General features: G+C 35.5%; 1 protein-coding gene across 4 annotated transcripts in view; it reads right to left on the reverse strand.

The window, feature by feature from the left end:
• Positions 1-6,514: 6,514 nt before the first annotated feature.
• The window catches only part of LOC113761483 (protein ZINC INDUCED FACILITATOR-LIKE 1-like), an 82,676-nt gene continuing 62,090 nt past the window's right edge, over positions 6,515-27,100 (reverse strand). For 2 of the 4 annotated variants that reach the window (XM_027304489.1, XM_027304485.1), the window contains exons 9-17: positions 27,012-27,087; positions 24,057-24,263; positions 23,708-23,795; positions 22,131-22,216; positions 21,917-22,024; positions 9,248-9,292; positions 9,042-9,130; positions 8,286-8,329; positions 6,515-7,141 (exon numbers count right to left, since the gene is read on the reverse strand). In XM_027304489.1, the coding sequence (XP_027160290.1) occupies positions 7,035-7,141; positions 8,286-8,329; positions 9,042-9,130; positions 9,248-9,292; positions 21,917-22,024; positions 22,131-22,216; positions 23,708-23,795; positions 24,057-24,263; positions 27,012-27,087 (850 nt within the window). In that variant the 3' untranslated portion in view covers positions 6,515-7,034. Of the gene's footprint in view, positions 7,142-7,210; positions 7,641-8,285; positions 8,330-9,041; positions 9,131-9,247; positions 9,293-21,916; positions 22,025-22,130; positions 22,217-23,707; positions 23,796-24,056; positions 24,264-27,011; positions 27,088-27,100 lie in introns of those variants that run through there. The other 2 variants (XM_027304490.1, XM_027304488.1) reach the window with 2 other exon arrangements.

The raw sequence follows: 27,100 nt of genomic DNA on the forward strand, positions 1-27,100 counted from the left end.
GGAAGGTGACGCTGTCACACCTCATATGAGTCTATTATTAATTTCTCAAATCTCCAATTAATTTGTACCAGCGCGTCTTTTGGAAAACTTTCGACGCGCGCACAGTATATGCTTAATTTTAACTTACTTACATCTAATTTCTTAATCTATTATTGATTATTCTTAATTCTCCAAGACTAATGTACTCTCGGATCGAACATAGTCTCGAAAAACGTGTACTCCTTATTTCTCGCTAAACGAGCCCTTGAAAAATTAATTTTACTAACGAGACGTGTTAAAAATATAATTGAGACATTATTCCATGTAAATAAATTAAAAATGATTGAAATAAATTATTCAGAGAAAACGGATGAGTGAATAATTAATTAAACCAGAAAAATAAAATAAAAATAAGAAAATGCGGGTCCTTACAGTTCCCTTTGTGTCTGCATAACTATAAAAATCATTTAAAAGAGGCAGTACAACATTTAACTCTTCTGAAATTTGCTTCAGATTAACAAAGTATTCAGTTACTGCCTTGCTATCTTGTTGCAACTAAAAATACTTCAAAGAAATATTATACATCCATGAAAGATTACTACAATATAGATCTTGATATAATCCCAAACTTCTTTTGTTGTCTCACAGTGAGAACACAGGTAAACAATTCGTGGGTCCATAGAATTCCATTGTGCTCCAAGAGTTTGAGCATTCTTTTGAGTCCACACCATTCTCTTGTTATCCTTAGTAGGAGAGTCAGCTGTTAGATGTCTTTGCTTATCAAATCAATCTTAATAACTTTTTATCACTGTTGATAATTAAAGTCATTCAACTTCCAATTTATAATTTGTAGCTTCACCATTGTCATGATATTAGTGGACAACACGATGCTTTTTCATGAACTTTCAATCATAACACAAATAGTGTGACGACCCCATCTCCCCCTAAGGCATACCCCAGGGTTTAACGACCCACCTGCCCAACTTTCGCCAGGACTCACTCACTCATGTCAAGAAAATAAGTTGCAACTTCAAAAGAAAAGGAAACAACAGTTCCCAAGCTTAGAAATTACATGTACATTCATTTCTATCTTAACCATTCATACATATCCAAATATAACAAGAGGTTCAAATTCTAGTTGCACTTCTAACCCTAATCGAGCACTAGCGCTAGTAGAACTACAAACGTTAAAAATCTAGACAAAACTAGTCTTTCCAGCATCACGCCTATGCTCGTATCCCTTGTAAGGAAAACAAAAGAAACTAATAGAGTGAGTCAAAGCTTAATGAGGTTCCAAAACTTCATGCAGACCCAAGTAGCAAGTTGTTCATATGAAAAAAAAACTTGGAATATTCAAGTAGCGAGCATAAGAGTTCATATAAATGAGCAATAACACTTCACATAGATATCCAACATTTTCAAGTAAAAGGATACAGTCTGCTCTCGGGAGCAGGTTCCGTGACCACTTGTTCAACATCTATTGACACTCCGTCAACCATGGAATTATAACAAGTCCAGTAGAGTATCACTTAACTCCAATCTCCGTCCACCATTCAAACCCTTTACCGGGCCGGAACTCCAAGATAAACGCTGGTGGTAATACTCGAGCATACCGATTAGTCGAGAAGATAACACTCCACTCGACAAACTAGAGACCCATGGTTCGTTATCTAATCGCCCAAGCCCTTGCCGGCTCGACTCGATTAACTAGCCAGTGGGGTTTGGGTTTCCAAGTAGTCAGTATAATCGATGACCAATCGACTTAATCAAGAGAAAAGTACGGAGACGGAATGAGAGGCACCTCCCACTCGGATTGAGTGTGGTACATGCTGCAGCTCAGCACTTATAAGTCAAGCACAAGTACAAATACAAGTACAGGTCAATCAGATTCGAACAAGTACAAGATCATTCAAGAAGGGGAGGACGAGTGTGAATAAGGGCACACTCGCCTATGAAATGTCAAATCACGTGTTTAGTAAATTTCTAGCAACAATGAGCAAGTAACATGCAATTGGAATACTTGCCAATATGAGCAAAAGATATGTCAAAAGTTTCCTTCCGAATTGTACTCCGGATCACCAAAGAAACCTAGATCAGTCAAAATAAGGTATTATGGTTCAACTAATCAAAATCTAGATGAATCATCAAAAATCTAGAAATTACTAGTGCAAATATGAAAATACAGTTTTAGAGTGAATAATAACATTTGAACTTCCAAGTCATGAAAATCTTGAGTCATTTCTCAAATTCAAACATAACGAAAAAAAATTCCAAAAATCAGTAGTTGAAAGAACAACCAATCTCAAATTGAAGTGAGCAAATATAATTCAAAGTTTTCGAGATAAAACTAACACTTTTCATTTTAATTAATACCAAATCTTGGTCAAAAACAACTCATATACTACTATTGAAGTGCATTCATTGATACATATGTAACTTAAGATCCAACTAACGCAAAATCAAACCTTGTATCTCACTAATATTCATAGGAACAAGTAATAGAAATTTGGGCAACATTTCCCCTATTTCTTACTTTTCCCATCCAAGTACAACTTGGATTCACAAGCCAACAAACCTCCAATCCAACCACAAGTGATAACCAACAACATACATCTATTCAAGGTCTCAACCAACCAAACAAACCAAATAATAAACTTATCACTATGGATATCAAAGCTGGAAACCAGTTTAAAGAAGAAATTATAAGTGACAGATTTGTCATCCTTCGGTGTTTTGGTCATAACTGTAGCTAGGTATATCGGATCGAGGTAAATTTTATGGCGTTTCTAAGCTAAGACATAGACCTACATTTCCTATGTGGACATCGACACCCAGTTTTCGCATTTTCAGGGTCAAAAATGGACGGTCAGAAGCACATGAAAAACAGTTCAGGAAAATTAGAGTGTTTGCGTAGTCCGGAGTACTCTGGCCAAATCATAAGCTAAAATGATCCAATTTATCTGAAATTTTGCAGGTAGAAAGTTAACTTAAATCCCTATAACTTTAATGTTTTGTCCAAAAGCTGATTCATTCTAAAACATGGAAAAATTCGCAGCCCAAGTTGATTCCAAAAACAGGGCAGAACTGAAATTCACCACCAAATACTGAAAATTCAACTTTTAAGGTTAAAAATCACAATCAAGCCACTAATCATCTCACAAATTCCATATCCAAACTCAATACCAACATTGGCTAGTTAAACAACTTAATCATGGCTAGAAAATATAAAACCCTAGCTGAAATTTTCACTACACCACCAAAAACTAGAAAATCATCCATCATATGCCAAGATTACAAGCTTCTATACCATATTTAGTAAGATTAAGAAAGAGAAAGGGAGTGGATCATCTTATACCTTCCAATACTTGTTACTAAGTGAAGAACCAACCACTTTCTCCCAAGAGTTCCACCACTCCTAGCTTCCTCAGCACCAAGATGAAACTTTAATCGGTTTATTTTTGTTGATTTCACTCAAACAAGGCTTGATTCAAGGTTGGAAATGGAAAGTTTTCTTCACTCTTTTTTTTCTCTCTTGTTCTCGGCCAACCAAGAAGAAATGGAGAAGAAAGTGAGCCAAATTGAAGATAAGAAGGAAAGAAAATTTGCTTGGTCAAAACTAGTTGATTTCCGCCAAGTGTCACACTATGGTTCCATCTCTTTTTTTTTCTTTTCTCTCTTTTCTTGGGTCAATAATTTCGGCTGCTAGGGGGATATTTTGAGGCTGATTTTTCTGAAATAAAACTAAGGAAATCAGGGTAATAAAGTAGTGTTCAAGTGGTGCTCTCAATCGGTAACAAACGATGCACGTCGGTTCAAGCCGATTTTCCTTAACTCTCACGTACTTGTGTTTTAACTTATGATTTACTAACTTATTAATAACACTTCTAATCACACACTTCCTCTTATCTAGAACTCACTCTTAACCACCAAATTTAGTACACACACCTCACCAATTAATCACACTACCAAAATACGCAAAAATCCTATTTTACCCTAACTATAAAACTAAAGGTAAAACTTTTAATTCTATTATTTATTACAACTATGGAGGGAGTAAATGAGTAGTAAAAGGAATTTATAAATTAATTTATTCAAAATAAGAGAATTATAAGAAAAATATAGGTGAATTTCCAAGTACTTACAAATAGGACTTAAAGCCAAAAATAAACCCAAGTCAATGATGAACAATACTATTGAATAGCAGTTGGTGAATAGTGATCGCATGAACAATAGCGTGATGTACAGTACTCTGTGAATAGGAATTGCATGAACAGTAATCGCATGAATAGCAATGAATAGTAATCACATGAATAGGACTTGTTAGATATGTAACCCTAAACCTAGGATAAACTTTCTTCTTGGTATAGCTCTGATGCCATGATAATATGTGTTTGAGAGAAAACATATCATTGGAGTGACCTACTGGTATTTATAAGAGTATCACAAATCTATAAATATATTATTTACAGGAATACGCTTACTAACCTATTATCTATAAGAATACTCTTACTCTCTTAAAAAAAAAATTTTTTTTTTCAAGAGTCAAAACGTGATTTAAATAAAGGATTTCATACACTACTGTCAGGATCAAGCGCTTACCATTGCACCAAAAGCTATAGCTTTTAGCGAAGGCACAACTTTATTTCCTTAACCACAATGGCAATGCAAAACACCGTACCACGCTCAGCCAGCATGAGGGGCTACACCCTGGGTGCCAAGGGTTGGGCGGTTAGTCCTTTCGAGTCGGGATCTAAGGGATGTTGCTGATTAGGCCAACAATTCCTCCCCCAACAACAGCCAGGGAGACTCGAACCCGCGACCTCGCTCTGATACCACTTGTCAGGATCAAGCGCTTACCATTGCACCAAAAGCTATAGCTTTTAACGAAGGCGCAACTTTATTTCCTTAACCACAATGGCAGCGCAAAGCACCGTACCACGCTCGACCAGTATGAGGGACTGCACCCCTGGGTTCCATGGGTTGGGCGATTAGTCCCTTCGAGTCGGAATCTGAGGGATGTTGCTGATTAGGCCAACAACTACAAGGCTCAATAGTTGAAGTTTCTCCAATTTCCAAAAGAGTTCACCTACAAAAAAAAAAAAACTATTGAAATTCACAACATATTTAAACAATGAATACAAACATAAAAATTTCTGAAATAAAAAAGGTGGGTCATCATTTAGTTTGCGTCTATCATAAAAGTCGTATGTCGCTTAGAATAGTATTTCCACTGTCTCTATATATAGGATTCAATACTTCTCCGAGCAAAACACCTCCTTGCTATTATTGTTAATTATTCACATGAATATCACCTACTTTAGTGTATTTGTCATATAAGTCGTATATCATATAGAATAGTATTTCCAATATCTCGATACATGGAATTTGATGGTTCTCCGTATAAAACACCTCCTTGCTACTACCGTTAATTATTCACATTAATATCACCTGCTTTGGTGTACAGACTATACATTTGCTACATTACGTATTACAACCAAGAGCAATTGCAAGTACTTTTGCAACTAGATTCATATGTTTCTTCCTTGTATTGGGTTTTGCTGCGAATTGTTTCGTAACTTGAGTTTACTGGAATAGTTTGAGTGACCCTTCTATTTGGACTCTTGAGGTTAAAAAATTTAGAATTGCCACCCTCAACTTTTGGAATGTCAAAGAAACAACAAAAAATTTGTAAATTTGCTCAACTTATAGTACAATATTTGCCCCCCAATACAATTAGTGAAAACATTAAACAATTAAAAAAGGTATTGGATTTAATCAATTTAGAAGTCTATGCCACTTAGAGGAGAAATCCTCCCAATTTTTGAAGCTAAAAACGTAAAACTAAAGATAACATCAATGACCATACAAAAACCTCTGTTTTCAAACTCGGACCGGACCGGCCGGTCGAACCGGGAACCGGCCAGGTAGCCGGTCCGAGTCACATTAAAAAACCGGAAATTTCAAAACCCGGTCAAAGCCGGTCAAAAACCGGGTTTGATCGGGAAAAAACCGGTTTTTCCGGTTCAACAGTAATTTTTTTTAAAAAAAATTCAAACTTTTTAATATTATGTTTTGACCCCCTAAATTGTTAAAACTTATTGATATACCTCAAATATTTGATACTTTATAAATATTGTCCTAAAATTTGATGTTATTTTTCAATTAAATTCATAATTTTAATTATAAACTTGTTAATATTTATTAAATAATATAAATTGCTACTTGATTGTTCTAATTTCTTTGTATTTTCTTGTTAAATATATTTGAAACATCAAATATATATGGATATACCTTTATTAATATCAATATATTATTAGATATTATATATATAATATTTTAATTTTTAAATAATTTTTATTTATGACGTCATCCGGTTCGACCCCTATCGACCCCCGGTCGAACCCATTGACCCCTGACCCCTGACCTCGGCCGAGTCGCTATCCGGTCCGGTTCTGAAAACATAGACAAAAATTTGCTCATGTTCATACAGCGTCCATATTGTAGGCAACAACAAAAACTCACCAAAAAAAAACCCTTACCAAACTAAACATATGTATTCGATCGGCCACAACAGATGACCTGCTTTTTCTCCAATACACGGATTGAAAAGGGAGCAAAGAGGAGACACAAACTTGATTGGTAGCTGAAGCCTAACTGATTGGACAAAAATACTTAACATACTAACATACAGACACACATACATACATATATATTTTATTTACATATATTTACATGTGTTTTAGTTTGGTAATTCATTGTTATACAAAGTTAATTACAACAAAGTGTTATATCTTCATATGCATGTCCTATATCTATATCTGACTTGTAAACTGAAACTTTGCATTTTCGAAATGCTAATGGCTTCCAAGTGATGAATGACCTTATGACAATGATTCCCCTTCCAACAACGGCAGCAATTACCTTCTCTCTACCAGTTAGTATGAGCATTCTGATTCTGGTGCCACCAGATTCAGCACCAACTACTGTGCAAAAGAATCATGCTTAATATGCGCTTTGATTCATTGCATTATGGAAGTTCAACTGAATCATGACTTTCAATTCTGCGACTCATATTGACTCCAGTCAGCTAAAAATGGTTTGAAGGTCATCAATACTCCGATTGCCTCAATTACATTCAAGATGAAGAAGACTAAGTGTACACCTGCATTGAAGACAACAAAATTGGTGAACAGAGGCTTTTATACACAAATAAAAATTGGTGAACAGAGGCTTTTATACAAATAAAATGTTCATGCATATATTACTATGTTGAAAAGTTCAAGGGATAACAGTAGCAAAGCCAATAGTAAGCAGCTGCTAAGACTTTCTAGGAAGAACAAAGGCATAGCCAAATAGAGTTTACACTGCAATAAGCAGCTGCTAAGTCAATGGTAAGCCTTCTAGAATTTACATTGCAATAATAAATATCTAGAACAATACAATTCCAAACCTTGCTTGTTGTCTGGCTTTCTTTTTTGGGTGGGAAAATACAAAAGAAACGAGTAAAATGAGGTTGAGAATGCAGCATCATTACACAGTAGACAAAGTATAATTGATACTCGCAGGCAAATAATGTGACTCCTTTTTTTATCCCATCATTATGAAGAGAGAATACTAGCACCCATAAGGCTGCTGCTTCTGATTGAGAAGATTCCTGAAATCTGCAAACAGAATGATCAGATGTCCATTGTTCCATATGAATTAGTCCTTTCAACTAGGGGTTTTCCCATAGAGATAGAGAGAACTAATGATTTCGGCCAATATCTAACTAGCCACCAGGTAAATAATCAAACTAATGACATTCAAAACTCTGGTGAACATTTCCTTCATCTGGTGCATTCAAGGTCCTGTTGCTGCAAAACACTCATGGAGAACTTCTCCTTAACATTCATCGTATCTTCTCAGGAAGCTTTATAACAGAACCAGATCTAGCAGCCATACTTTCTTTTCTTTACTTTTTTTTAATAATCTTGTTAAGATGAGAATTTCAATAGTAACAATAGTTTCAGCTTGCATCCAAGATTATGATTCCAAATGGCTTTGCCAGAAGGAGCAAACAGAGTTTGAGCCTAAATTTCAATTGGAACTAAACATTCCAAGCATACTCAAATCAAAGCATTCCAAGATTATCTGTTTTAGTGGAAAACAATGAATTGCAACATGTGAGTCCAAAGATTATGCATAGAGATGGAGATGCCCATTTGTCCTCTACAAACAAGAGGACATTGTCTCAGACAACTAGAAAACTGAATTTTCTTGTATTAGATCAAACAATACAAAACCAGCAAAATTTGCAAATGTCCTACCTGGAAAGAAGGCAGCATGCTGACGCTTTTGTGCCCAAGAAAGGCTGCATAAATTGAGAGAACAAGATTGACTCAAATGTCAAAGGATGCTGAAATTCATTACTTTGTGCAGAAAACAACTATTATCAAGGGCAGACCAAGTGCAGAGGAATATAATAGTGCTAATAACTACTAACAGTACACAGATTTATTTTCTTGAGCAGTTGTTTCTGTTTATAAAATTAATTAAGTCCAACAGAAAACAGAGTGACTTTACCACCGCACTTAGGTCTAACCCTTAGATGGTATATATTTGTATTTGAATTATTCTCTGGCACCCAATGAAAGTAAAGAATAAGTAGGTAATGGAGTATAAGTTGTCAGAGGTAATGGGTGCACCATTTGATTCCATTCTGTTTTGGGAGGACATGGTAGAGAGGGGTCTGAGATGGAAACTGAATCTTGATATGGCTTGAGTAACAACTTCATGTCATTCAGAAAGTAACTGACAGTCATGATATTCACTGACTTTGGATTCAATATGAAAACAAGGAGATTATTTGTATGGCTAAATATCTTTTATTTAGTTTTGCATGGTTCAGTAAGAAATGCTGATTATTCTACTAGAAAATATTTTATGCTCAGCTGACTGGAGCCTTTTGACATGATTGACAGTTCAGATCAGACAAACTGGCAGAAGCTGATGCACCATGAAAATGTTTTTTATATCAGATAAAACAATAACTGAAAAATTGATCTTAAATAAGAGACACTTACATTGCACCTCCACCAGCTGGACCTACAGCTTTGAACAATGACATTGCTGTCATGGCAATGCCATTAGCAGCACCTCTTTGGTGTTGTTCCTGTGATGATAGTATCAGGCATAAGTTAATAAAAGTCTGAATAAGCATGCTTCTTTCCTGATACACAATGAAGTATCAGAATAATAGAAATCTGAGACCAAGTGAAAAAGAAATTACCACAGCATTATTCTGAAGTATGAACAAACCAGTGATAATGGAGGTCTGTAACAGTGATATTTTACCAGAAAATGTTAGGACATGAATAGCAAGAACAGTGAAATTCATATTTTGAATTTGATCAAATATTTTTGTCAAAAGAAATGAATCACACAAATACATGTGAATTTGTTGGCCATTTTCTAAATTAATGTACTATTATCTTCTGACATATTAATCAGTAAATTAGTAGGTTCGCATAAGTATCTAAATTGGTCCTGAAAGAAATTTAACATGTGAGATACTAGCAATCACATCAATCTATCCTGTTGTCCCTTCCATATCATCTCTATGATGAATGATTGGGTAATCTTGTTTCCCTGTACATGTCATCCTAGGTGTGAACTTGATGGCCATTTTCTAAATTAATGTATTATGGTCTTCTGATATATTAATCAGTAAATTAGTGGGTTCACATAAGCATCTAAATTGGTCCTGAAAGATACTTAACATGTGAGATACTAGCAATCACATCAATCTAACCCATCATCACTTCTATATCATATTTATGATGAATGATTGGATAATCCTGGTTCTCTGTACGAGTCATTGTAACACTCCCTGCTAGATCTTCATATCATCAAAAATCTACATTTGCCCATCATGGAACCTTACTTCCTTGAATGACCATTTTCATGCAGTAGCATATCAATGGATGGAAGCCTATAAATGCATCCTAAACTTAATTGTATTATTAGCTCGTATTAGTATTTGACATCATCTGTTCCACAAAGGACTTAGGTTTATGATTTACCTACAGGTAAGCATGTTCAGATATATGTATCAATCATACAGAAAGCATTTGATTAACGGATAGAATTTCGTGTCTCTTCCCTTTGAGTTGATTGCTGGAGGATTATCTATTTAAGTCTGTTTCTTAAGAAAGCTAACATCTCTTCTAGAAAAAACACAGAGTTTTCATTCTTTTACTGATTCTTGACTATGTATCCTACAATTCCCAAATTCATCTTCGCAGAAAGACTTTTCTTTCGTGGATGCTGCTGCAGCCCCCCATCCTTCTACTGGAGGAAAACAGCACACCATGCTCCAAATTAACCAACCTTCTTGCTGCTCCATCCTATGGAGCCTGGAGTACTAAATTCTTTGCTACTATAGTGTCTGATACGCATTTTAAAGCTAAAGTCTCCTGGTCATTAGCTAATGTATCTTGTCACCATCAGTCAAGCCTCTCTCCATGCACCGAGGGGAGACTCCAAACCTTTCTTTACTTCTTTTTTTTTCCCTAAAATTCTGAGATGAGTCACTCCCTTTGCCTCCAAATTTGCTTTAGTAGGGAAGTAACAATAGAAGACTAAATCTCACCAAGAAGAAGGATCCCACATTGTTTTGGTGAAAGGAGTTTATAACATGCAGGAATTTAAATGGTCACCAGGCTTCCACAACAATGTCAAGACTGCTAAAGACAACTGTCTGGGTGAATATATGTAGACTTTACCAATCCTTTCTTTGAAAATCATGTATTTTCTCTGACATGCTCTATAGTGGCCACCAAAAGTGGATGCAGCTCCCTAATTCCTAACCCTAGCCCTTGTGACAAGAGTCTGTATTGAGGTAGATTTTATCCCCTTTGCCTGAATCTACAATGGTTCATTTGGATGTCACGAAAAATTTCTTAGAGAGTGAAGATTTCAGGTAAAATGTGTCCTATGAAAGTGACATATCCTACAGTCCACAAAAAATTTGGCAACATTGAAATGCAAGCCAAGACTCAAAAAATTGCTCTACTAAACAGCCAGATTGTTGACACTCCTGATACAGCTCCAACACATGACCTGATCATGGATATGATGGAGGCCCTTCAAACCCAAAATGACCCTACAAACCACACGATTTTCTTTGACAGAAACATGCCAGGAAATTACCCAGCAGTGAGAATAATATAGAAGACCAGAAACTACAGGGATCACTTAACAAAGGAAGCTTTCAAACCTTAGTTCTTTAAGTGATACAATAGCATAAAGCTTTCTTTTCCTATAATTGAATAAAAAAATGCACTTTCAAACTCAAGGTATGGAGTTTGACTATGTAAAAGTTTGGCCCAATTCTCTAATTGTAGAGATGATGATGGTGCCTTCTAAATCATTAACAGGAAAAAAATGAGGCTGATTCTAATAATACTGCCACAATAAGATGTAATACATTATAGAAGTCTCCTCAAAATTCTCTGAAGACTTTCATATGGATTGCAAGGTGAATCATATAGTCCCCTCCGGTGGTGGTTGTCATTCATAGCTATGAGAGGTAGCACTATATATCCCTCTGACTTATAGTTATTTTGAAGTTTGTTGATGGAACAGATGGTGTATGCCAAAGGCCCCATCATGAACAAAAAATAGAACATTTAATGAGAAAGTTCTTGATCTTTTAAAATTAGCACAGAGATGTGTGCTTATTATTGCAACTCTTTCAGTACAAAACCTAACTAAGCTGTTGAAAACTAGCAGAAATGACCTTTGCAAATCATGAGTGCTGCAATTTGTAAAGTGGACGGGAGTGTGAGATTCTTGACCATCAAAAAAGTTCTGAAATTATTATTTTCATAAGTCATCTTTGTTAGGAGAATATAAGTATTCTTGTATATAATAAATTAGTAAGGGTATTCTTGTAAACAGTTTGTTAGATTTTTACTCTTATAAATATTAGTTGGTCACTCATAATACAGTGACTAGATGTTTTCCCTCCAAGATACCTGTTCTCATGGTATCAGAGCTAAAGTCCTAGGGTTAGAGTTAAACATCTAGCAAGAGTCTTGTTCACGCGATATTGTTCATCGCGTTATTGTTCAAGCGACTGTTCAAAAAAAGGTACTGTTCACGGATAATGTTCATCAAGTACTGTTCACTCATACTGTTCAAAAGTACTGTTCGCACACACTGTTCACGAGACACTGTTCATCACGACTGTTCACGGCACTGTTCATCTCGAGTTTTGACCCTTTTTTTGGGTTTGAAGTGTTATTCGCTATGGCTGAAAGTTTTACTCATGCGGTTACCACTGACCAAGTTGAATCAAGTTCTTCAGCACATGGGTCCCAGAAGATTTTTACTATATCCGAGGAAGATTATGTTAAATTCCTACAATACCAAATTACAAATCACGCATCTTTTCCCTCTGCTTCTTTAGCACAAAAAGGTAATGACTCATGGATTATTGAATTCGGGACTACTGATCATATGTCAGGTACCTCTAAAAATTTTGATAATTTTCAAGAGTCTACTTCCTTTCCTCATGTTACTTTAGCTGATGGATCTACCACTAAAGTTAAAGGACTAGGCACTGTAGAAGTTAACCCATCTCTTCCGCTGTCTTCTATTCTTTACGTACCCAATTTGCCCCTTTAATCTAATGTTTGTTAGTAAGCTCACTAAATCTCTACAGTGTTCAGTTACTTTTTCTCCTGATTTTGTTGTCATTCAGGATTTGAAAACAAAGGACGATTGGTGGAGGGCATGAACATAATGGTCTTTATTTTCTCAACTTCAATGATCCGATTGCATGTCCTGCTACTGTTTCTCCTCTTGAAATTCACTGTCGTTTGGGTCATCCGTCTTTACAAAATTTGAAAAAGTTGGTTCCTACTTTGAGTCAGTTGTCTTCGTTAGAATGCGAGTCTTGTCAGTTAGGAAAGCATCATCGTATTTCTTTTGCTCCTAGAGTCAATAAACGGGTTTCTGAACCCTTTATGCTAGATCATTCTGATGTTTGGGGTCCTAGTCGAGTCGCTTCAAAGTTAGGTTTTAAATATTTTGTAATCTTTGTTGATGATTTTTCAAGAGTTACATGATTTTATTTAATGAAAGATTGTTCAGAACTATATTCCATTTTTTGTGCATTTGTTACAGAAATAAAAAATCAATTTGGTGTGCCTGTACGTATATTTCGCAGTGATAATGCGAAAGAATATTTTTTCACTCCTTTTAATACCTTTATGACTAAGTCCGGTATTATTCATCAGTCCTCTTGTCCTCACACTCCACAACAGAATGGAGTTGCTGAAAGAAAAATTGGCCATTTAATCGAGGTTGCTCGGACACTTTTGTTGCACATGAATGTGCCCAAACAATTTTGGAGTGATTCAGTTCTCACTGCATGTTATTTAATTAATCGCATGCCATCTAATATTCTTGGAGGCTAATTACCTCACTCCGTTCTTTTTTCTCATGAATCTGTGTTTAAATTACCTCCTCGTATTTTTGAATGTGTGTGTTTTGTTCATCAGCTTGCTCCCAGAGTGAATAAATTAGATCCTCGTGCTATTAAGTGTGTTTTCTTAGAATACGCACGAGCGCAAAAAGGGTACAGATGTTACAGTCCAGTTTTAAATCGATTTTTTACTTGTGCTAATGTTACTTTCTTTGAATCCACTCCATATTTTATGAAACACGGTATGCCTTGTGAGTTAGACCAGTGTCCCTCTTTTTCCTCTCCTGTTTTACCAGTCCCTTCCTCTTTATTACCTGAGTTATCTAGTCCACCAGATTCTATAGCTCGATTATCTCATCCTAATCTTCAAATTTGTTCTCATCGTTCCATGGTTGAGCAAGTTCCTGATATGCTACGCACTTCACCAATTAACTCTTAATTTTCAAATCCAGGTATGACGCCCTCCTCTGAATTAGATCTTTCTATTGTTTTACGCAAAGGTAAGAGGTATTGTACTTCTCATCCTATTTCTAATTTTGTTTCTTATTCTCGTCTCTCTATGTCTTATTCTTTTTTTGTTGCTTCCCTTGATTCTGTCTCCATTTCTAAGTCTATTACTCATGCTCTTAATCATCCTGGTTGGAGATTAGTTATGCAAGAAGAGATGTCTGCTTTGAAACAAAATGTTACTTGGGATCTTGTCCCTCTTCCTTCTGGTAAGCCTGTTGTTGGTTGTAAATGGGTGTGCACTATAAAAGTGCAGCCTAATGGTTCTATTGATAGATTGAAGGCTCGTCTGGTAGTTAGGGGATTTACTCAGATATATGGAATAGACTACTTAGAAACATTCTCGTTGCAAAGATTATCTCGGTTCGTCTTCTTATCTCTTTGGCAGCAACTTATAATTGGTCATTGTATCAGTTGGATGTGAAAAATGCATTTCTACATGGAGATTTGGAAGAAGAGGTATATATGGAACAACCTCCTGGCTTTGTTGTTCAGAGGGAGAATTCGTGGTTGGTTTGTCGTTTGAAAAAATCTTTATATGGATTGAAACAGTCTCCGAGGGCTTGGTTCGGCCGGTTTAGTAGTGTTGTCATGGAATTCGATCTGACAAGATATGGAGTAGATCACTCTGTATTTCATCGGCATTCTAATGCTGGTAAAATCTTATTAGTTTATGTGGATGATATTATGATTACAAGTAATAATGTTGTGGGGATTCAGAAACTTAAATCCAATCTGCAGGCAAACTTTCAAACAAAAGATTTAGGTCATCTACAGTATTTTCTGGGTATTGAGCTAGCTCGGTCTAAATATGGGATTTATTTATGTCAAAGAAAATATGTACTCGATATGCTGAGTGAAGTTGGGATGTTAGGTTGCCGACCTATGGATACTCCTATGAATCCTAATGTGAAATTAGTAGGAGATCATGATATATTACTAGATGATCCTAAGCAATATCGAAGACTTGTGGGTAAATTAAATTATCTCACTATAACGAGACCTGATATTTCGTTTGCAGTGAGTATTGTGAGTCAATTTCTTGACATCCCTCGTACTAGTCATTGGGATGTTATACGGATTCTCAGGTATCTTAAGAGTGCTCCTGGAAAAGGATTGCTATATCAAAATCATGGACACACTGATGTTAAAGGATATAGTGATGCAGATTAGGCTGGTTCTGCTTCAGATCGAAAATCGACCACAGGATATTGTGTATTTGTTGGTGGTAATTTAGTGTCGTGGAAGAGTAAAAAATAAACAGTTGTCTCCAGATCAAGTGCAGAATCTGAATACCGTGCTATGGCTCACACTGTGTGTGAGTTAGTTTAGTTGAAGAGCATGTCACTTGAAATTGGGTTTGAGCATAAACAGCCTATGAATTTAGTGTGTGATAATCAGGCGGCTATTCATATTGCGTCTAATCCAGTGTTTCATGAAAGAACAAAACATATTGAAATTGATTGTCATTTCATTCGAGAGAAATTGCTTGACGGAATTATCAAGATATCTCATGTACCGTCTATAGATCAATTGGTTGATCTGTTTACCAAGAATTTAGGGGGTTCTAGGGTGAAATACATTTGTAACAAGTTGGGTGCTTATGATATATATGTTTCAACTTGAGGGAGAGTGTTAGGAGAATATAAGTATTCTTGTAGATAATAAATTAGTAAGGGTATTCTTGTAAATAGTTTGTTAGATTTTTACTCCTATAAATACTAGTTGGTCACTCATAATATAGTGACTAGATGTTTTCCCTCCAAGATACCTGTTCTCAATCTTAAAAGAATGTCAAGCCATCCACTGAACAGCTAAGAAAGTTTATTAACATAAATTCAATGTGGGAGTACTTTGACATGAAGTATTCCCAATTTGCCAGGAACATAGAGTTCTCCAATTATAATGCATTTCATGAGTAAACAGGTTTGTAACCGTTTGTTTTTGGCCTTTCTATATTCCTGAGTTTTGATTTTGACTGAAAATGTTATGAAACCGAAATTCTCTGGTTTTCGTCTTTTAATTGACCTATCAAAACTTCTAGGCTTCAAGATGATATCAAAGACCAATTTTGGGGACAGAGTTTGCTGTATCTTTCCCAAACAAAACTAAGGGTACAGTCTAGGTGCTATATCTACAAATTCACCATTGCAATAGTCTCATCCAGGTTGAAAACTGTCTTTGTGGGACTGACTATTGCTCCAAATTGAACCAGAATATGATCAAGGCTTTCTTGATTCTGATCTCTCAGTTTCCAGAGTTTATCCATAATCAACTAAATATTGTTATTGAAGATATGTGATCTGATATTATAGAAATCATAGATATATGATTTGATTTGATATTGTAGATATTAAGAAAGATTAGATTTGATTAGCATTGATTATAGTATCAAATATTAAAAGATTTGATTAGGTTATAGATTGATTTAGATTAGCATGATTTTAGGATCTAAATTAGATTACACTTGTGTATATATATTTGTACATTGTGTAGTCTAAAGGAACAATGAAGAAGAATGTTCTCTCCCTTTTAGTTTTTATGGTATTAGCGCTTTAGGCTTTGTTATCAGTTTGTCTTTTAACGTGACCCTATTGAGTCACTTTTAGTTCCTTCTTGTGTGAATTATAATAGCAGATATGAAAGGTAGTAGTAGAGAAATGATAACCGTAATTTCTGATATTATTCCTACAACATCAAAAATTACTAAACACAAATTGAGTGGAAAAATTTTTTTGAATTGGAGTAAAACTATTCGGATATATCTACGCAGCATCAATAGAGATGATCATCTCACTGATGACCCACCCGTTGATGGAGAAGAAAAGAAGGTTTGGCTAAGAGAAGATGCAAAACTATTTTTGCAGATCTGAAACTTTATCGATAATGAGATAGTCAATCTGATCAATCACTATGAATTTGTTAAAGATCTTATGGATTATTTGGCTTTCTTGTATTCTGGTAAGGGTAATCTAAATCATATATATGATGTTTGCAAGGAATTTTAGCGTCAGGAAAAACAGCAGAGATCTCTTACAGAATATTTTATGGATTTTAAACGAGTATATGAGGAATTGAATTATCTCCTTCCTTTTAGTACTGATATAAAAACTCAGCAGTCTCAATGCGAACAAATGGCTGTAATGAATTTTCTTGTAGGATTACCAATTGAGTTTGATGCTACTTGAACACAAATTCTCTCTAACCTAGAGATTGTTTCCGTTCATGACACTTTCACACGAGTGTTGAGAACCGAGGAATCTTTGTCTACTTCCAATGTTACTAGTGCTCTCGCAAGACGAAGTGGAGCTGGTCGAGGAAATAATAGTAGAAACAGTGGCAAAAATGAAACTGGTGGGATTGCTGGTCATGGACAATTCAACTCAAATCAACGAGTCTTTTATCACTGTAAGAAATCAAACCATACCATACGTACGTGTTTGGACCTTCATCGTAGACCTCAACAGCATCTTTCATTTGCAAATTTCGCAATCCAGGAGAACAATTATGTGCCTTCTGACAAATTCATACTCATCTCTGCTGATGAGTTTGCCCGCTTAACTGAGTTCTAGGCCTCACAAAAATTTGCTAATCCTTCTTCTATTGATCACTCAGGTAAACCTACTACATGCATTGTGTCATCTTCTAACAAATGGGTCATCGATTCCGGTGCAACAGATCATATGACCGGCAATAAAGATATCTTCTCTTTTAATCCTAACAAAGATCATCCGAATGTTACTTTGGTTGATGGGTCGTGTGCTTCAGTTGTGGGTTCTGGTGTAGCAATCCCTATGTCATCTATCCCCTTATCTTCAATCTTATACTTACCTAATTTTTCTTTTAATCTACTCTCAATCAGTAAAATTACAAAAACTTTCAAGTGCTCTATCTCATTCTTTCTTAAATATTGTATTTTTCAGGATCTCATGATGGAGAAGATTATTGGTAAAGGACGTGAGTCTGGCAGCCTGTATACACCTGAAACCACTTCAATAAAAGTGTCGAAACCTGTTGCATGTTCATCCACCTTGAATCCGCTTGAAGTTCACTGTCGTTTCAGTCATCCATCTCTATCCACCTTGAAGAAGTTGTTTCCAAATTTTCAAAATTTATCCCATTTAGATTATGAGTTATGTCAATTTGCCAAGCATCATCGTTTGCCTTACTTGCCTAGAGTCAATAAACGGGTTGCATCCAACTTTGAATTAGTGCACTCTGATATATGGGGCCCTTGTCCAATAGCATCTAAGTCTGGTTTTAAATATTTTGTCACCTTTGTTGATAACTACTCTCGTGTTACTTGGTTATATTTAATGAGAAGTCATTCAGATTTATTTAATATCTTTTGTTCCCTTTGCACTGAAATTTAGTATCTTTTGTTCCTTTTGTACTGAAATCAAAACACAATTCAACGTGTCTGTCTGCATTTTGCGAACTGATAATGCAAAAGAGTACTTTTCTAAACCCTTTAATTCATTAATGTCAAAAAAATGAAATCCTTCACCAATCTTCATGTCCTGACACACCACCACAAAATGGTGTTACTGAAAGAAAAAATACACACTTATTAGAAGTTGCTAGAGCCCTCCTATTTCACATGAAGGTTCCTAAGCAATTTTGGGCAGATGCTGTTTCAACAGCCTGTTTCTTAATTAATCGCATGCCATCTTCTGTACTTGCTGGTGAGATTCCTTATTCAATTTTGTTTCCAACCCAATCTTTATTTCCCATTGAGCCACGTATATTTGGGTGTACTTGTTTTGTTCGTGATACCCGTACCCACGTGTCTAAATTAGATACCAAATCTCTCAAGTGTGTTTTTGAATTATTCACGTCTTCAGAAAGGGTATAGATGTTATTCTCCAATTTTAGATTGTTATTTAGTCTCTGCTGATGTTACATTTTTTGAGACACATCCATTTTTTCTTGAGTCTAATGTCTACAGTAGTAAGGGGGAGAAAGATGATATTCTAGTCTACACTGTTATAACAACTATTCCTACAAGACCACCAATTATTCAAGTGTATTCTCGTCGTTCTCAACACAGACTCACATCCTCCACCACCTTCTCCATCTACATATTTGAGTCTTGATCCACCGCTTCCTCAGTCTTCAGATTCCAATCTTGATTTGCCCATTGCTTTAAGAAAAGGTAAAAGACAGTGCACTTACCCAGTTTCATCATTTGCTTCATATGATCATTTGTCTCCTTCCTTGCGTTGTTTTACTGCTTCTTTCGATTCAATATCTCTTCCTCAACACTTATCTGAGGCTTTGGAACATCCTAGTTGGCGGACTGCTATGGAGGAAGAAATGATGACTCTAGACAATAATGGTACCTAGGACTTGGTTCATCTACCAACAGGTAAGAAACCTATTGGTTGTAAATGGGTGTTTGCTGTTAAAGTCAATTCTGATGGTTCTGTTGCTCGCCTCAATGCTCGTCTTGTTGCAAAAGGATATGCTCAGACATATGATGTGGATTACTCAAACACATTTTCTCCCATAGCCAAACTCACCTTTGTTCGATTATTTATTTCCCTTGCTGCTACTTATAATTGGCCTTTGTACCAGTTAGATGTTAAGAATGCATTCCTTCATGGAGATTTGCAAGAGGAGATTTATATGAAGCAACCACGGGGGTTTGTTGATCAGGGGGAGTCTGGTAAGGTTTGTAGACTCCGAAAGTCATTATATGGCTTAAAATAGAGTCCTCGTGCTTGGTTTGGGAGATTCAGTGAGGTGGTTCAAGCGTTTGGCATGAAGAAGTGTAATTCTGATCATTCTGTCTTTTATCACAATTTGAAGTTGGTCTTATCCTATTTGTTGTTTATGTTGATGATATTGTTATTATTAGTAGTAACACTGCAGGTATTGCAGTTCTTAAAAATTTTCTTCAATCGCGCTTCCAGACAAAGGATTTGGGTATGCTGAAATATTTTTTAGGCATTGAGGTTATAAGATGTAAACAAGGTATCTTCTTATGCCAAAAGAAGTATGTCCTTGATCTTTTGAAAGCAACAGGAAGGCTAGGTGCTAAGCCATGTAGTGCACCAATGATCCCCAACATGCAACTTACAACAGATGATGGGGAGTTATTCTCAGATCCTGAAATGTACCGGAGATTAGTGAGGAAGTTAAATTATCTTACTGTGACTCATCCGAACATTGCATATCCGGTTAGTATTGTGAGTCAATTTATGTTCTCAGCAAGAACCACCTATTGGGCAATTTTAGAGCAAATCTTATGTTACCTTAAAGGAGCTCCAGGACGTTGTATACTATATGGTAATCATGGCAATTCTCATGTTAAATGCATCTTAGATGCGGATTGGGCAGGTTCTAAAATTGATCGAAGATCTACAACTAGATATTGTGTCTTCGTTGGAGGTAATTTGGTATCATGAAAAGTAAGAAACAAAATGTAGTATCCTGCTCTAGTGCAGAGTTTGAATACCGGTCTATGGCACAGTCCACTTGTGAACTTATATGGATACATCAATTATTGTGTGAGGTATGGAATCAATAATTCACTTCCAATGAAGTTATGGTGTGACAATCAAGCTGCCCTTCATATAGCATCAAATCCAGTTTTTCATGACAGAACAAAGCATATCGAAGTTGATTGCCACTTTATTCGTGAAAAAAATTCAGCAAAACCTGATCTCAACCAGTCATGTGAGAACTGGAGAGCAGTTAGCTGATATTTTCACTAACCCTCTAAATGGTCCGAGAATTGATTATATTTGTGGCAAGATGGACATGTTTAACATCTATGCTCCATCTTGAGGGGAAGTGTTGAACATATGTGATCCGATATTGTAGAAATCATAAATATATGATTTGATTTGATATTGTAAATATTAGGAAAGATTAGATTTGATTTTATTTGATTTGCTTTATTATAGTATCAGCTATTAGAAGATTTGATTAGGTTATAGAGTGATTTAGATTTGCATGATTCTAGGATCTAAATTAGGTTACACTTGTGTATATATATTTGTACATTGTGTAGTCTAAAGGGACAATGAAGAAGAATGTTTTCTCCCCCTTTTTAGTTTTCAATTGTCAAGCAGATGAATACATGGTTTACCTCATAAAGGTACCAAACACGTACACACAGCTCAAAGGATGTGGAAACCTTTTCCACTCTGTCAATACTATGAATAACATTGATTAAATGTTAGCTTCTGCTAAAGGGAAACTGGACATTGAATGTATAATCTGTATAGTGTTTTTCCCAAACAAGCTCTAAAAGTTCCCACTGAGAAAGCTCAAGCCAGTGGAAGCTTAACTAAAGGCCTTATCAATCTGCTCCTATATGATCAATAAAATACTTAGGTCTGGAATCAATCTAACATCTATATTACATAAGAAATGGTGATAGAGGTTATTTATATGGGAAACTGAAGCCGAAGAAGGAAAATAAAAATGAGTTAGAGATCAAATCACCATACTTTTAATCATATTTAAGACCAATTCTAGAAAGATACTTTCAACTCCAATCCACTGTGGAGATTAACCAATAGCATGTCCCTTCATGTAAAATCCTTTAACTTTAGTTAAGGAAAAAAGAGCATCGAGTACAGGAAATCAGGTCTTTTTAACATAATAAAATTCAATGTCCATCTCAGCTATAAGCAACATGCAATCTGATGGAAACAATTGAATTTAGCGTCAGGAAATAGGACATTAAAGTAGAAGTTGTTAAGACAGTAACAACCATTTCCTAAGGTATTACTTCAAATCATAATTGTCTAAAATTTTTTCATTGTTACTGAGTCACCTAAGAAGTGGAAGAAACAAATCAAGCAAGTTGAGAAAGCTCTTCTTTGTGTTGCATATGGATTTATTTTATGTTAACACCAACATATTCTGGAATTTATTGTATAATTACTGACAGAATTCAATAGCCAAAGACCACTTATGAATTGTTGAAATAAGAAAAGAACTTACAGATAAGACGCTTTTCAACAGTATTGCACAATTGAGGACAACTGCAAGGGCAATTCCAGATAGCATCGCTATATAGGGGTAGCTTGTCAGCAGAGGTATTGACAATATCTACAAACGGAAGGTTCCATGTATTATTAGATGCCATTAGCTAAATTTTATTGAAACCTTATTTTAAATCAATGTGATTATAATCAATATGCATTTTAGTGCTTACTCCTGAAATTCGAGCAATGTTAATTGGGCCGAGCATCTTCTCCACAAATGGATACAAAAATAGTTGGAAAACTAAAAGTCCACATCCTGAAAATTTGGAATAGTTGTTTTAAGTATGACGCTGAAGTATCCCACCACAAAAAAGAAATAAAAAGAAGAAAAAGCATATGCAAAGCAAAATAAGACCATTACATTCTCATTAGTTTGAGCTTAATCAGAAATTTACCTATACCATTTGGTCTTTTTAAGCACACCTAAATGATTCTCCAAAACCACTCGCCTCATGAAAGACATGAAGAGAAAATGAAAAACCAAAAGAAAATCTAACCAAACAACCAACATTTTAAAGTATTTCTTGTGATTAAAGACACTAACAAAATGCTCAATGTGAAACGCATTTGATTAAGGTTCCAACCAGTAGTTCAGAGGATATAAAAAATGGTAACACATACATCAGTTAAAACTTCAAGAGAAGAGACAATTATGCTGCTAGAGAAAATAGTTCATGGACATGGATCATATCATTTGTACAAGAAGATCACGCCAGCACGAAAACAACTTCATGACTCGACATGATTTTACATAGAACCAAGAAACAAAAGACAAAAGAAAAAAAACAGAAAGCTAAGTGGAAGATCACATAGATAATTTGCAACACTGAGATTCACTAGCTATAATATTTGCCTTCATTAAGTAGTCAGCAATAACTGTTGAAACAGGGAAGTAAAAACAATTTCTACAGCTTCCAGTTAGAAATAAAAGCGCAACTAGAAGTAGGTTTAGAAAAGATTCAAGAAGTAGGTCTATGTAGGCCATATCTGCTTCAGAAAAAATATAATGGCAGGATCATATGTGCACAGCCATCTACTGTGCTAAAGGAGGTAATATAACAGATATTACAAGTCCAATAATGACAAATTTTTATTTCAGTATTTCCAAGAAGCATCTTATCTTAGATTACTCTCAAACTGAGAGATATACTGCAAAAAAATTGCTTCTTATAGATTTATTTAAGTATTTCCCAAAAAGATTATTGCTTTTGGAAAACAGAAGAAACCACCTTGAAAACCACATTTAATAAGCCCCAACACATGACACCAAAATATTGCCAAAAAATGATTTTTTTTTTTTCTCAGTCAGCAAAGAGTAATGCCCTAAATTTAACAATACATCAACTCTGTTTCTAATTTACTGGATTTCACAAAACTGGCTATAATGACAAAAGGTGGAACACTGATATGACATCATATATTGAGATGCTTATTATATCTACAGTACACATTGAGTTTCCATCTCGCTTGTTGAATTGATAAATATGAGCGTCATTGATAAAACCATTTGTTTAACTTAGTTAATATCTATTTCTGACAGCAAACCACACATGGAGCTACATAGAAAGAAAAGTTCCACGATAGATGATAATTTTAATCATAGAAGAAAAACTGATAAAATACATCCTTTGTTCTACAACAATCAGCTGTACCAGAAAGGAGGAAAGAGAAAACATGTAATAACAGACATTAATAAAACAAAACCTCTTTGTGGTAGAGGTCAGAAAATATTGATAATCAAACCTACCTGTAATTGTTAGAATTTCACCAACACTTTGAGTTGAATAACTTAAACCTCCAAACTTCCTGGGGCTTTCTGCCCATAATGAACATATCTGTGGAAATAACAATTGTAATATAATGTGCATGCTTAACTGGACAAGAGCAGCAACAAAAGAAACAAAGTCCCGGAATAAAACAATGACTAAAAAATAACTTGCCAGATGATCAAAGTTTCAGCAACAAAAATATCAAATAAGAGACTGAAAGAACCTACAGAAATTCCTACCTTCATCTCTGTGTAAACTGATACTAAAATGCTGGAAGAAACAATGTTTAAATGATTAAAATGATGAGAAGACAGATATCAACTATACCTCTGAATAAGCCATATCATGAAGGGAGAAAATGCAATATACTATTATGGATGACATTAATGGCCAATTCTTCAAGAGACTTTTTGCAGAAGCAGTTTCTCTTCCATCTTTTGTTTCTGTTTTCCCGTTGAATTTTGGTAGTGCAGCCTCCAAAGCATCATATGATTCAGAAGGTGAACTATTACAAGGGTGCATATGCAACGTCTCCTGCAGTCATACGATTTACCATTAATCCCAACAATGCATCCCCTAAGTGCACGACTAAGTTAACAAATAACAACAGAATACTACAATTTTCATGACCAGGAGGGAAAGGATGCGAAAGCAAAAGAGAACTGGAGGATCTACATGTTATCGTAGGCATAGGATGCACAAGAGGAAGTTTTTGCATAGTACATCAAAAATTTAGAAAAGATTGTTACGTTAAAAATATATAAATATTAACTGTTCATCAGCATTATTTACGTGGCACTGTTCATTGCAGCATGGTCCACATTAGTGCTCATTGGCATTGCTCATCCTGTATTGGTGGTCGCATGACACTACTAGTGCATGGCACTTCTCATTGGGTGTCTCAATTACTCACCTTCTATGTAGATATCATGCTTGATATGCGCACTCAGAGTTATGCCATAATCATGATTTTCATGGTACTAAAAGTAAAATTGGTCAACGGTGGAGTTGGCTGCAGTTGTCAAATTCTCATTATATTTAAGGAATCATGTTCATCATTATTCTTCTGATATAATTGGCAGACCTCTTTTCTGTTCTTTGGCACATCTCTTCCCAGTGCTTCATTTCCTCAATTAGATAATTTGATGACATCTTTCTACATCACATGGCAGGTACTCCAACTCATTTTCGCTTCATATGTTATCAATATTCCTGATTTCGCTTAATCTTGTCTCTGTTAGTAAACTCACAAATCAATTAGTGTTTAGGAAATAACTCCTGTGGAAAGTTAACATCTGGGAACAAATAGGATCACTAGTAGAAGGCACAAGCTACGTCTCTACTACTCTGTTCAATTATTCAGTTGCATATCTCCCTGGTGTTTCTCCACTTGAAGTCCCCTGTCACTTGGGTCATCCATTCTTGCAAAATTTAAAGAAACTATTCCCTGATCTGTGTCTTCTTTTAAATGAGTCATCTCAAATTACACAAAGCTTTGTTGTCTTTCATTTGCTCCAAGACTGAAGAAATAAGCACCTGCAGGCTGCACCACTAATGTTAGTTTATTTCAAAGTTAGCAGTGGAACTCTGTCACTTCAAATTTGGTTCCAAATACTTTGTAATAATTGTTGATGACTTTTCTAGAGTTTCTTATTTTTATCTTATGAAATAATATTGTAATTTACATTTTGTGTTTTGTTCATTTCTATTCTGCAATGGGAACAAATTCAACCTACTCGTCTTCATCCATCATCATGATAATGCAGAAGAATCCTTTTTCAGCCCATTCAATTCTTTCATGGCCAAGTCGAACATTCTTGTCCATCCATTGGACACCAAAATGGAGTTACTAGGAGGAAAAATGAGCAACTTGTTCTATTGCATGGAGCTCTGACACTGATTTATCAGTTGCCTTATTGACATCAAATCAGACAGTTACACCTCCATCTGATTTAGATCTTCCTGTTGCTTAACAGAAACATAGGAGGTCTTCCCTTTGTATCCCATTGCTAACTTAGTAGCTTATGTTCCTTTATTTCTTTTCAATCGTATTTTTGTTGTCTAACTTGAAACTCATTCAATTCCATTGCTGAAAATATATTCCATCCTGGTTGGACAAAAGCTATGGAAGAAGATGTTGCATTATTGGTATTCCTTAATTAAAGCTATTGTTGGTTGTGATGGGTATATACAGGAAAAGCACATCCTAATAATTCCTTTGATACGTTAGAAGTCCATCTTGTCACAAAAGTGACAAGATGAGGAGGTTTACATAAAATGATGAGGAGGTTTACATGAAGTGACCTCCTATGTTGATGCTCAGGGGGAGGATTCCAAGCTGGTGAGTTGACTAAAGCAGTCTCCCAGAGCTTGCTTTATTCATTTTATCAGCAATTCTGCATAAGTTTGGGCTCAAGAGATGCTGAGTGAACCACTCAGTATGTTTCCAACAAGTTCCAGACAAAGTTGAATAGTTGTTTTAGTAGATCATAGGATAACCACAGGTGATAATTATAAGATAATTCAACATTAAACTCTCTCTTTAGGCATTGTTAACAAACTAGGTATGTAAGAAAAGTTGGAAAGCTCAATTATCACTCTATGAGTAGACTAGATATCTCCTTTCCAGTGGGATGTAGTTCCATGTACTGATAGCTAGGTATAGTTATGTTGTATCGGAGCCATACTTATACACAAATCAAATGGTATGCAGATTGGGCTGTTCCTCAAGATCAAAAGTCAACTGCAGAGTATTAAGTTTGTATTAAATGGTACACAAAGGTTGTTTCAAATTCGAGTGCAATATCCTAGAACCTGTGAGACATTGACTTTAATTGTCATTTTTTTCCAAAAGAAGTTGTTAGAAATGGTGACTAAATTATTTCATGCAAGATCAGTATGTCCATGCGGCTAATTTTTGTTTATGAAGTGTTGAGGGTTCACATGTGGCAATATACCACAACAAGTTATAGTGATTAAAGGATGCAGATTTTAGGTCATTCAAAAAATCAAGCAGGAATGTAGACTAATGCAAAGACGATTCTTAGTGCTTTCACTAGAGGGCGAAGCATTAAAAAGGGCTCAGCAATATCAATAACTAAATTTTCTAGAGTAAACTGCTGCAACAAGTAGGAGAGAGCTAAGAATTATATTGAAAAATAATTATCAGCTCTGCGATGTGATGGCAAAATAGTGTTCCAAATAAAGACACGTCTCAAAATGATCAACAATATGGATGACAGAAAATCTAATTGGAATTCAACGTATATACTGGAGACTTACCGGTAGCCAAAAACAACAAATTGCCCCAATTAATGCAAAGAGCGATATGCAAAGGCACGGCAGGAAGTATGGAAATCTGAAAAATAATA

Source organism: Coffea eugenioides, chromosome 2 (assembly GCF_003713205.1).
Source record: "Coffea eugenioides isolate CCC68of chromosome 2, Ceug_1.0, whole genome shotgun sequence".
Taxonomy (NCBI): Eukaryota; Viridiplantae; Streptophyta; class Magnoliopsida; order Gentianales; family Rubiaceae; genus Coffea; species Coffea eugenioides.